This window comes from Nicotiana attenuata, chromosome 1 (assembly GCF_001879085.1).
Source record: "Nicotiana attenuata strain UT chromosome 1, NIATTr2, whole genome shotgun sequence".
Classification (NCBI taxonomy): domain Eukaryota; kingdom Viridiplantae; phylum Streptophyta; class Magnoliopsida; order Solanales; family Solanaceae; genus Nicotiana; species Nicotiana attenuata.
In genome coordinates this window covers 32,727,548-32,740,571 of record NC_031989.1, presented here as the reverse complement: position 1 = coordinate 32,740,571, position 13,024 = coordinate 32,727,548, and the positions used below count along the sequence as shown (strand labels likewise).

Genomic DNA, 13,024 nt, shown 5'->3' with positions numbered 1-13,024 from the left:
TATTGGAATCCAGGCATTTCAGTATCAATGCTGCTCTTGGGATTTGGTCAATCCTGGAGTTGTAGGTCTCCATCTTTTTGTCATTAGCTTCAATTTTTTTTCCTCCTGATTCTACCCGTTTCGTTAATTCCTCGAGCATCATTATTATCTCGGGGTTTGTCCTGGATTCAACTTCACTCGGCCTTTCTGTGATTGGTTCATTTCCGCGAGTATTTTCTCAGAATGGTTCGGGAACAACTATACTGGGAGTGTGCTTTGGTTCTGCAACTGGGCTATCACTGCCTGTTCAGCTTGTAGCATTTCGAAGATCACCCGCAAGTTGATCCCATCGCCTTCACCGCCGTGCGTATCCCTGGCTACCGACCTGGCTCCCCCGCGAACGCTGTACTCCGGGTCGGTGGACAAGTTAGCATCGATGGCCACATGGGAGTTGGCATCGATTGGAGACGAACCTCGTTGCTGGGCACTATATTGTTGTTCTCGCAGTGGTGGCCAGATTCAACATCAATGTTTAGGTGAGCAGACTGAGAGTATGACATCTTTAAGCTTTCCTGAAATTAAGATCTCAAAGAACAAGAGTAAAGTAGAGTGTTTCGTGGAACTATTATCCTTAGCCCCATGGTGTGCGCCAAACTGTTTACCCTAAAAACGGATAACAATTAAATTTGTAAGTAATTTTAAGGATACGCGGATTGATTCGATACAAACAAGAAATTGTGTCAGATTAAATAGATAAAAGATGCAGTGAATTATTAAATCACTCGAGGAGGAGGATTCCGGACTTAACAACATCCTTAATGAAATATCCGCACTCGATCCCGGGCTCACAATGACCAAGCACTTATGAACAAGAACAAGAACTTTGACTAATAGAGAAAATAATAGTATATTGCCTTGATATGCGTGTTGCAGTGTCGTCAATGAATAGTCAGACTCCCCTTTATATAGTAGGAGAGTTTTATCCTGAGTACAATTCTTTAAAATGTAAAAATCTTCTGTTTAACTAATCACCGGTTCTCTATCGATACGTGCCGAGATTCACGCTGTGATATCTGGTCGGTCGCGGATATCACGCCCTTCTGTTGGTCGTGCTCGATCATTTGGTAATGCTCTCCGAGGCCTTTGGGGTCCAAGATATTCCCGAGGGCAGTCATTTCACCCGGACCCCGGATTGAGGGGCTCCCGCCTTGATTCCGGTTCCTTGCCTTTAATTTCTTGCTCCGTTTACTTCATCGAAAACCGAGGCGTACCATGAGCTCGGTTTTACCCGTATACACCCATACTTGCTTATTTCTAGTTTCTATTTTCTCTTGTGTTGTTTTCTCTTCATATCTCTTTCCTTCGTATTTTTCGAATATACCGTCGGTGGTCTTTTTATCTTGTTTGGTTTAATCCTCATAAAGATTTTGAATAATAATTTTTGTTACATGTTAAAGTTATTTATCAAACAAATATATTTTGAACATTTGTCACAATTGTATGAAAATTATTTCGAATGGTTTTTGTTGTATTTTCGAATTTGTGTTTAAAACTCGTTTTTGTTTTTTTACAACTTATTTTCCCTCCAGATATTGGCCAATATTATTATCCTTTGCAGACGAACCAATATTTCTCTGGCACGTAAGTAAAGGGTCCCACAAATTCAGAAAGCATTATTTTATGCTCTCATCTCACACGTTTTCCCTTTGGCGCCAAATTCCTCTTCCACTGTCAGTCTCCACTCTCTTTCACCAGTCACCGGCGAGTTTCCTCCGGCGAAGAAAACCCTAGCGAGCTCTCAATCGCGGAATTCTCGCCGACTAATTTCTCCGGTTCCTCTTTCGTTCTCTACGTTTCACTTTAATGTCGGAACGTCGCGCTAAACGCCCCAAAATCACCAGGTCTGTGCTACAATTTTCACTTACACTACCTAAAACTTTGGCCTTTCGCAGCTTTCTTTGATCCATAAATCCTTTTTTCCCTATTAGGTACTTCTTGAAAAAATAATTCGGACGTTTCCTATTTTGAGTAACAGTTAGGGTTTATTCGACCTTTTGTTATATAATTTCACTTGAAAACATATAAAACCAATTCCAAAAGTCTTTTACTTTACATATTTCTAGTTATAGTTGTAGATTTCATTTTCGAAGTTGAATTAAAGTACTACCTTTATTGTTCGGGATGCTTATTTTGCACTTTTTTTTTTTTTGTTATAATCTGCAGGGGAGAAGATGATTATATGCCAGGAAACATAGCTGAGATTGAGCTTCATAACTTCATGACGTTCAGCAAGTTGACATGCAAACCGGGCTCCCGATTAAATCTTGTAATTGGACCAAATGGCTCTGGAAAGAGTTCTCTAGTCTGTGCGATAGCACTTGGTCTTGGTGGTGAACCTCAGGTAAGTGGAAGTTGAAGGAAATGAAAAATCATACCACATGTGAATTTCATGGGTGAACTTTTACCGAGATGAAATTTGTGTTAAAACTGCAGCTTTTGGGGAGGGCTTCTAGTATTGGAGCATTTGTAAAACGCGGGGAGGAGTCAGGGTACATCAAGATTTCCTTGAGAGGGGAAACCAAGGAGGAACAGTTAACTATCACGCGGAAAATAGATACACGGAACAAATCTGAGTGGATTTTTAATGGTAAAGAATTCTTTATCTATAACGAGTGCTGCAATTAGAAAGCTGTTTAACTTGCTATTTTTGTGATGATGGGCCACTCGAATGATACAAGTCTTTCTGATTGGCTTTACTCTTTTTATGTCATAATATGTTATAGATTAAGGTTATAAGTGGATGGCTTCTTGCATTTCTCCATACGAATGAAAACAAAGGCTTCTATTCCTGGAACTTTCTCGTTCTTTTCAACATGGATGATGCATATTTTCCGACCCTTAAATCTTTTTTATCTTTTGATTGTCAGATTTCAAATTTAGGAGTTTGGGCGTATTCACGTGCTATCCTTTTCAACTCTCTTTTTTCTATACCAGTTTCCTCATTCCTTTGCCATCTTTCCTTAGAAGGCTAAGATTCCTACCAGAACTGTTCTCGGTTGAAGTTAGGCTAATTATGAATATTCTTCTTTTGTGTAATTAGGTTCAAATTGTTGCATCTTGTATAGAACAAATAGTGAATCTTGTTTGCAATTTTTGCCCTCCTCTTTCAGTCTGTTATGCTTCAAGATGAAGTTGGAGTTTGTCTTGCTTCTGCTTAGAGTATGAATGGCTTTTATGTAGTTCAAAGCTTTGGCAGTAGTTTAGGAAGTAGATTGGAAGATTGTTACTTCTGTGTTGGTGGTACTTTAGGGATGAGATCATAAGCTGTCACTTTGATGTTGCTTCATTGCATTTCACCATATTGCTTTAATCAAATATTCCAAGGGCGCTATTTAGATGAGCACAACAGTGGAATCGTTTTAATTTGTTGTTTTCTATTTTACCTCTATTTGGTGTAAGCTAGTCGTCAGGAGCTGGTTGTACTAACGAGATACAATCATTTTTCTCCCTATTATATATACTGGCAGATCTCTTCCTAGTTCTGTCAATATTTTTTATTATCATCTTAAAAATTTCCTGTTCCTTTACTGGAAGTTCCGACATATGTTTGGTTGACGTTCTTTGAATCGTAAGTAGGTTCTTTATTCTACTTTCTGTAATGTCGTGTCTCTCTTTGGGCGGATAAACACTTTTGGGGATCAGATAAGGATGTTGTCAATCAGTTGAAAAGAAAATGTAATTTAACATGAGATGCTTTTTGCAGTCATTACATGTGTTTATTATGTTTCAGGAAAAGCTGTGCCGAAGAAGAACATAACTGATATAATTCAAAGTTTCAATATCCAAGTCAACAATTTGACTCAAGTGAGTTCTTTGTCAGCTTCTTTTGGATGTTCAACATAGAGGACACATATGCTATGTTGCTAAAACATTATTGGAACCTACATATCCCCACCCAAATCCACCCCTCTCCCAAAAGATGTAAATGTGAAAACACACTAGCGGGATCTCTAAAGTCAAGTGTGAAATACATTAACAAGACCATGTTTGCTCAACTCCCATTATTGAAAATTGTTTGCTTGTTGCATGATGGGAATATTTTTCTTTATCCGTAAAGGATAAATTTATTTATTACCAGCTTTAAGTGAATGCTGGTATGTATGTGCAGTATAGCACCATTTCAATCATGGCTTCTACATCACGCATGATGCAAATGTTTTTGAAATAGGAGTTTTAAGAGTTTCCTGATGCAGTTGCTAAAGTACAGATGTTTGTGGTTTTTGGCTTTCTAATGCAACATTCAAGATGTAAATGATGAAGACAACACGTTAGAGTTCATCAGCTCACTACAGGATTTGAGTTTCTTCTGTTTACAGATGGGATCCCTTCTTTTTGTTTTGTATAGGGGATCCCAGAATTTGTAACTCACAAGCACTATCATAGTGCGTGGCTGTTGTCGTTTATAAAATTACTACTTACCAGTCTCAGAAAAAGGAATTTCCTCTAATTTAAACTCCGATCTTCGTGAAAAATTGATTTTTGAGAATTTTCCATTAAAAAATTAATTTTGCTATGAAAACACTTTGACGATGTAGCATGTGGATATTTTCTTGCGAATGATCTTTTATTGTTTTACTGATACAATATTGATATATAGTGACCACTGAACGCCAGTTGCTTTGGTTGTATATCATCAAGATATTATTGATTAGTATAGCAGAACCAGATGTTTCTAAATAATAGGAAGCTTTAATGTTCGCCCTGAAACTATCAAGTGTTTGCATTTATTTATTTATTTTTGAAAAGGGTATAATTCTCAATTTATATAGTATACCAGTTGGAATACTACCAACTCTTTAGAAGTAATTTTTCCCACAGAATGATTTTGACTAAATATGTTATAATCTACTAAGTGAATTTCTTTTCTAAATATCATGAATTTTCTCTTATAACATGTGCAGTGTTAACGTGCATGTAATCCTTAAATAGGAAGTTATGGCATATCACAGTTGTTGTTTTTTTAACCACCAAACAATAAAAGGTTTACTAATATCCAGCAATAAGATGGTGCTGTGCATGTAATCATGTAGATACCAAAAACAACACCAGACTTGCTAGTAGTACAGTAGAAGAAAAAACAACTGCTCCCTCAGGTCCTGGTGTTGATTATGTCCATTTTGCAGTAACCAGAATTAGTCTTGTAAGGCAGTAAATGAGCTTAACCATCTTATATAAAATTCGCGTCTACATCAAAAAGAAAACTAAGACAAACAGTTTTACTTGGTTTTGCTGACAGCTGCTACTCTATTCTCGAACCTTTTTGACATGGTAGTTCACTGTTGTTTGAACCAGAGTTATCTCTGGAGGTTTCATGCAGGTGATAATTTTTAATTGCATTACATACTCAAGCCTTCTACCAATGTGGTACAGTTGCGCCATTTATGCTGTCAGGAGAGTCTCAAGGATTAGGTTTAGGAAGTACCTACTTTATTCGATGACACTATGTACTATTCTCTTGGCCTTAAGTGGATGTCATACTGAGTGTTTGCAATTCCTTCTAATACACGCTACACAAACTCTCTTCTTTTATCATCTTATTTGGTTACTGTTTTGTGCCTTGATCGGAAGTATCTAAGAAGGAAGACCATTGATGTATTCAGAAAATTCCTCATTATCCTTTTAGTTTTAAATTTTTCACTTCCTGGTCTACATTGACCTTTTGTACAAGCTTTTCTTTTTATCTGCTTGTCTCTTCCTTGTTTATCTCTAGCCCTTCAGACAATTTTTATAACATCTTTTTAACTGTCTTGAGTACTTCATCCGTTCCACTGTGTGTGACATTGTTTGATTGTGCTTAGAGTTTAATAAAAAAAGAAAGACTTTTGAAACTTGTGGTTTTAAACAACTCATGACATTTATGTGGCTATAAAATTATGCCATTAAGAGTAAAATGGAAAGTGGAAAGTTAACTTTTTTCCATATGCAGAAAGATGCTATTCGTTTTGATGTGAATAGAGGAAATACTGTTCTTTTTTAACTAGTATAATATATTTTACCTTAAGAAGTTAGAGAACTTGAACTAAACTAAAGTTTACTTCTCTCTTGTGAGATTCTTTTCCTTATCTTTATGATCTATTGGCTGATACATCCTTACTCGATGGGGAGGACCTCAGTTTCTACCTCAAGACAGGGTTTGTGAATTTGCAAAGTTAACTCCTGTTCAACTCCTTGAAGAGACTGAAAAAGCTGTGGGTGATCCTCGGCTACCGGTCCAGCATAGAGATCTTATTAGCAAGAGTGAGGAGCTGAAGAAGTCTGAACGAGTTAGTTCTGTCTTACCAATTTGTGGAAGCTTTTGAAAATTTTATTGCAAAGCATTTATTAGTGAACCAAGCAAACATCCTGCCTTATTTTTTTGACAATTCAAACTGAATGTAAAATTTCATTATCTATTTTAGACTGTGAAGAGCGGGAGAGAGACACTGGATCAGTTGAGGGAAGTCAATTCTCAACTTGAAAGAGATGTCGAGCGTCTCCGTCAAAGAGAGCACCTTCTAGCACAGGTAAGTGTGGAGCTTCTTCCTAAGCTTTGGTCAGAGCTGTAAATTGACTATTCATATGGCTTGTAGGATGTCCTTCTGATCCCCCCCCATCCCCCCCCCCCCCCCCCCCTAAAAAAAAAAAAAAAAAGAAGAAGAAAGAAATGTAAATTAAAATAAATTTGGCTCTTCATATGTTTATAGGCTGAAACCATGAAAAAGAAATTGCCATGGCTGAAGTACGATGCTAAGAAGGCTGAGTTTCTGGAAGCCAAAAGGCAAGAACAAGATGCCAAAATGAAGCTGGATGAAGTTGCTGAGAGTTTGAATGAACTCATGGAACCTATAGAGTATGCGAGCTTGTTGTGTAATTTATAGATTGAGTTAGAGATTTTGTCTCTTCGTTTCAATATCAGCGGATAAAATTTCTGTAGTGGGAAATTTGCAGTTTCCTGTCACTAGAAAATTTCAGATTTCAAGGCACCCCACTGTTTTATTAAATTGATACTGATCAAAAAGTAAATTCCAATTCGAGTCTCCACCTTTCTTTTTTAAAATATCTTGTTTTGCCTTCAGTGTTTTTCTTTCCTTAAATTTAACTGTTCGGTCTCAGGGAAAAGAAGCAAGAGAAAGCAGAACGAGATGCTAAATGCAAAAAAATAAATGGCCTGTTGGGTGACAACGCCAACAAGCGAATGAAACTTCTGGATCAGGACAATCATTTGGTATTTTGTCAGAGCTTCAATAAGTTTATCATTTTGATTATTTCTTTTTCCTCTACAGTATTCAATTTTACTTCTTTCTATGATATATCAGGATGTTCAAGTGCGTGGAAAGTATAATGAAATGGATGACTTCAAGAAGCAAGAGGAATCTCGTCAACGTAGAATTTCGAAAGCCCAAGAAGATCTTAGAACTGCCGAATTGGAGCTTGCAAATCTTCCTCCTTATGAACCTCCTAGAGATAAAATTGTAGGCTTCTTATTTTGCTTTACTGCATTGCCTTATACTATACTTGCTTTAAAGCAACATCTCTATATATGAGGTTACGTGCCTAAGGATGGCTAGTATGTGATTGATTATTGAATTTCAAGGAAATCTTATGTTAACTATTCTCGACTAGCCTTTTTTATGTAGATACCCCTAACTGATCCCTGCTTACTGCAAAATTTATGTTGCTGAACTGGTCAAACTCTACAGGATGGCTTGGGTTCTAAAATTTTGGAGCTGCAAGATGCTGCAAGAGAACTAAGGTCTCAGAAATCAGAAATGGAGAGATCCCTTGATCGGAATAGGACAGCATTCAGGCAGTGCTCTGATAAGTAAATATCAGGACTCTGTTGCTATGGTTATTGCATTATAAAATTACTGAAAGCTCTTACACATTCTTGCATTACTCTGCAGATTGAAGGAGATGGAGAATGTAAACAACAAAAGATTACGTGCTTTACAGAGTAGTGGTGTTGAAAAGATATTTGAAGCTTACAATTGGGTTCAGGAGCATCAACATCAATTTAATAAATCTGTATATGGTCCAGTTCTTCTTGAGGTATACAATTAGGTTTTTGCTACTAGATACTTATGGATCTGAAAGGTTATTAACTACTTTTCTAACAATAAAAAAAGCTTATTAACTACTTTTCTGAAATGAAAACTCAGGTCAATGTTTCTAATCGGATTCATGCAGATTACCTAGAGGATCATGTACCATTCTATGCCTGGAAGGTAATTAACAAGAATGATTTCGTCATCTATGTCTCCAATACTAGTATATGTGGCCCAAGCAGATTTGTCTATCTTGCATCTTTTCTCTGCTTGTTTGGTACCTTCTAGCTCGCAACTAAAATCTGAACATGGTACATATGGTGATTCGTATAATCACTTATTGAAGTTTAAACTTGAGTATTCAGTTTGATGTAGTCCTTTTTCTTTTGTTCTTTTGTGCTTTGGTATGATATTTGCAGTTGTAGAAAGCGTTGATTGGAGTTGTACTTTTAACAATCTTATCATCGCTAAGTGATATTCACCAATTGTTTTCTAGTTTAAGTTGTAACTTTGAGTAAGGTGTTTTTGTCATTTGCGCGGGCATACTGCATGCTTATAGAAATGATAACTTCTGTAGAACGTACAAGCGGAGACATCAAAAGGTTTCCGGAATCAAGGTTATTAATCTGATTTAGTGCTACTGAAAAATTGTTTCTCATCTCATCAGTTCTCTTATTTATTGACATATGCAGGCCTTTATAACACAAGATGCAGCTGACCGTGACTTCTTAGTTAGAAATATGCGATCATTTAATCTTCCTGTTTTAAATGTAGCGGATGAACGTCAGAGCCGTGTTCCCTTTAAAATTACTGAGGAGGTATGTATAAGCTTCTCTAAGACCTCCTGTTTTGATGCTGATCTATATGTTAATTTGGTTTTCTTGTTATTATCTTCCACAGATGCGTATGCTAGGCATCCATTCAAGGCTTGACCAAGTCTTTGACGCTCCAGATGCAGTCAAAGAAGTTCTAATCAACCAATTTGGGCTGGATTCTTCTGTAGGCTTACTATTCTAAAAAACTTAAGATATTTTCTTCTGAACTTAGCTTTAGTAGATTGACATAAGGGTATACGAATACGGTGAATCGACATACCCGAAATCTTCTTTTGATAAGTATCTATATATACCTATTCATAAGTTTGTATCAAAGAAGTCTTTTTTACCCACAAGTAAATTTTTGCAATTCCACATCTTCTTTAACCTGATACCTTTGGAGAGGCCATATCTCAACCCAGCTGTGGCTTGCTACCTGGACAAACTCTCCGTTCCTTTTTTTGTGCTAATAGATGATTTTTATAAAGGGCGACTGACACGCATAAGGAATAACCAGCATCCCAGTGAAAGCCAATGGAATGAGTTCGCGAACAAGTGAAAGCAGAAACAAGTTTTTTTTTTCCGAATAAACCTTAATGGGATCTGATGCTTTTTTGCAGTACATAGGCTCAAGTGAAACTGACAAGAGAGCTGATGAGGCGTTGCAATTGGGCATCTTTGATTTATGGACCCCTGAAAATCATTACAGATGGAAAAAATCCAGATATGGTGGTCATGTTTCTGGCACTGTTGAATCAGTGGAGCACTCTCGCCTTTTGCTATGCAGTATCTCACTAGCCCTTTGTTTTTAATGTATTAATGTCTTGTCCGAAAACTTTTTGGTTTAATCCAAGTATTTTCTTCAGATGTGGATGCGGGGGAAGTTGAGAGGCTCAAGTCCCAGAAACTTGAGTTGGAAGAAGCCGTTTCTACATTTGAAGATAATCTCAGGGCAGTTAAGAGTGAATTGAAGAACATAGAAGATCAAGGTGCCAAACTCGAAAAGCAACGGGTATTTTCTTTTTTTCTTCTTTTGGTTGTGGTTTCTGGAAGTTGTTTTATATGCAAGTATGTGGAAATTCACACTTGGACATCTGTTTATTATTCTTTTTTTATTTTATTTTTTTTGGGGGCGGGGGAGGGAGGTAGTGCTAGGATGCCCGAAAAAATGTGCTTGTGCTTCTTGAGTTACAGCTTCTATGTTTGGTTTCTGTGAGAAAGCACGGGAGAAAATATTATTAATTAATTGAAGTGTTGTACAACGCCCTATTTATATACGGTGATTACAAGATAATAGGTATCTACTTCCCGATGTGGGACACTATACGTGACTAACTACTTAACAGTTTCTGTAATTTAGAGCGTGGGCCGTGGAGCATTTAACCTTTGATCTGTGTGAATACGCAAATTTGGTCATTGTACATGCAGGACCAACAAAATGGAGAAGAAAATTTTGCAGACTGACTGTCATGGAATTCCTACCCCCTGATTTCCCCTTCCGAGTCTCCACAAGACCCTCTCTTAAGCCCTGCAATAACCCCACTCCCTTTGTGAAAATCCTATGACCCTTTCCCAACCCCTTGTGGCCTCGCCATCAACCTATATTACTTACTGTAGCTAGCCGCTGGGCCCCATAAGCTATTGGGTGGTGGGAATAAATGCAAGGTTGGGTTGGATTGAACGGTGTCTTAGGGTATTTTTTTTAGACTGTAAGGCAGGGGTTGGAGTGAGGTAACATAGGCGCTCTGCGTATTTTTTTTAGACTGTAAGGCAGGGGTTGGAGTGAGGTAACATAGGTGCTCTGGGTATTTTTTTTAGACTGTAAGGCAGGGCTTGGAGTGAGGTAACATAGGTGCTCGGATGAGTGGCTAGCAGAGGAAGTGTGAGAATAAAAGGGGTTCTAAAGTTCCATTTATTTGTATCAACTCCATTATTATATGAATCGAAGCTGCTTGTTTCAAATTAATTAAGGTTTAATGTGCCAATGCTAGAACGAAGAGACCAGAACCTGAAATAGCTCGAACAGTAGACAGGAAAAAATTCCAAAAACTCTATCATTGAAGTGTTTGTGCTGGAAAGCATGTTGATAGCTCTGTTTCCTCACATGTGTGTTGGCAATGGAGGATGGGGATGGAGGAAAGCATGTAAAATAATATTAGCTGTGGAACCATGTTTCATTTCGAATCTTTTTTTCTTGCTTATAAGAATTCACTTTTCCGTTGTGTAATTAATCAATCTGAAGAGATTCTACTCTAAGGGATTCTTTCCTTAAGTTTTCCCGTCAATATAACATCAATGTCGTTGTTCATATGTTTGAAAGTGGTCCTAATTGTTGATGACATATTAAATGTTATCTTACTTCAAGCATAATTAGTATATTTTGTTATTTACTTTTAGGAAGAGATTATAAATGAGTCACTACTTGAGAAGAAAAGAAGGCGTGAGATGGAAGGCCGTGTCAGTGAGTATCTTTTATAATCTTTTACTTGAAGTATGCATAATACAAGCTACAGGTTCAGTATTGTTTATCTTGTGTTCCTTCAACAATTAACTTTCTCCAACATTAGGACAGCGTGTGATAAACATGAAATCTTTGGAAAGAGAGGATGACCTGGATAGTATAGCTGCAAAGCTTACTGACCAGATTCAAGCTATGAAGTTAAAGAGATTTCAACTTGCATTGGAACTCAAGGTCAATTGCTCTTTTTAATGTTTCTGTTTTCTGATGCCTCTAAAGTTATGATTGGTTCCTTAGCGGGTGAAGTTTAGTACTTCTGCTGTATATATCTTTGCTGATTTTCTCTTTTCTGTTGTGCCAGAATTTACTTATTGATGCTGTGGCTCACCGAAGAAATTATGCTGAACATAACATGGCATGCCTTGAACTTGGGCTGAAGGTACTTTTCTCTTTTAGGACCTATTTTGTATAAACCAAAGTAGATAAACTAAGAAAATCGAAGAAATTAAAAATAATAGTTGTGCACTGCCGGAAAAATGAGTGATCTGTGTCAGGTTATGCTGGTGTGAGGAGAAGGACTATTATATTACTGGGAAATGGAGACCTAGGGTCTGCTTAAATGGAATTCTTGTACTTGATAGTGGGACTTGAAAAGAAGGAATGGAATGAGGAGAAAGGACAGATTAAGAGGCAAGTGTCACTTGATAAATCGCAATAGTTGTCCTCACTACATTTGTTGAGAGCTTAGCAATAGTTATCTTGGAGCTACACACCCTGACAGAAATGCCAATTTCTAGGTCAACAAGGGGCCTATTCCTGGAGAAAATGTGCAATCAAGACAAGTACTGCATCAAATTGCTATATTTGCTGCCCTAATGATACCATCTTATATATGTTATGGGTTGGACTTTCGAGATAGGAATGCCGGTCTCTAAGTCGTTACGCTCTCATTACCTGTTGTATATGAGAAATGTCCATTTTGAGAAATAATCTTGTTACTTATCAACTTGGTTCTCAAGTTGTGCCTAGCGTGAGGGATGCATCTGTCTTGCTAATTCATATGTCGCAATACAAAAATAAGACTAACTACAAATCAATGCTCGGTAATATCCAATTTGGTGTGAAACTTAACATAGCTGCGACTCTTCAAGGCAGAGTATTAATTAACTCTCGATGCCCTAAATTCCTACTTTTGGATCCAAGCAGAAGGCTTCAAATATCTGCACCTCCTATGTTATAGAAAGGGAAAGCTAGTTCCGACCCAAAGGCTGGTATGATAAAGAGCGGGAAAAAATTAAGGATATTTTGGACTTTGTGTTTATTACCCAACAGTAGATGGTTAGGTTTTGCGGCATAAGGGTTATTTGGCAAAATAAATCAAGTCACATGATTGAGGTATCATCTCCAATGTTTTTTTGTCTTGTGGCATTATTATGGTTTTTTAGTTTTTATTTATTTACTGTCCCAAATCCTTCAGGTGCTTCCTCCTAACTCCTTGCTGTTTCTATTATTTCTTGATTAAACTACTCTCGAAAGGATGTATAATGGTGAATTATTTCATGATAAAGCTGAAACCTCAAATTAAGATGTTGCTTCAAGGTTTTTGGCCTTTTGAACTTTATGACATCCTAGAGATGTTGTATGCTGCTATAATCTGAACACTGACACAATATGTTCTTAATGTTACA

General features: G+C 37.2%; 1 protein-coding gene across 1 annotated transcript in view; it reads left to right on the top strand.

The window, feature by feature from the left end:
* The window catches only part of LOC109224137 (structural maintenance of chromosomes protein 5), a 31,570-nt gene continuing 20,218 nt past the window's right edge, over positions 1,673-13,024 (top strand). The window contains exons 1-19 of the mRNA XM_019388727.1: positions 1,673-1,880; positions 2,203-2,380; positions 2,473-2,626; positions 3,770-3,843; positions 6,153-6,302; positions 6,438-6,542; positions 6,723-6,868; positions 7,132-7,243; positions 7,335-7,490; positions 7,719-7,840; positions 7,923-8,067; positions 8,178-8,243; positions 8,756-8,881; positions 8,964-9,062; positions 9,499-9,664; positions 9,745-9,890; positions 11,276-11,339; positions 11,446-11,570; positions 11,698-11,775. Coding sequence (XP_019244272.1) covers positions 1,843-1,880; positions 2,203-2,380; positions 2,473-2,626; positions 3,770-3,843; positions 6,153-6,302; positions 6,438-6,542; positions 6,723-6,868; positions 7,132-7,243; positions 7,335-7,490; positions 7,719-7,840; positions 7,923-8,067; positions 8,178-8,243; positions 8,756-8,881; positions 8,964-9,062; positions 9,499-9,664; positions 9,745-9,890; positions 11,276-11,339; positions 11,446-11,570; positions 11,698-11,775 — 2,250 coding nt within the window. The 5' untranslated portion in view covers positions 1,673-1,842. The remainder of the gene's footprint in view (positions 1,881-2,202; positions 2,381-2,472; positions 2,627-3,769; positions 3,844-6,152; positions 6,303-6,437; positions 6,543-6,722; positions 6,869-7,131; positions 7,244-7,334; positions 7,491-7,718; positions 7,841-7,922; positions 8,068-8,177; positions 8,244-8,755; positions 8,882-8,963; positions 9,063-9,498; positions 9,665-9,744; positions 9,891-11,275; positions 11,340-11,445; positions 11,571-11,697; positions 11,776-13,024) is intronic.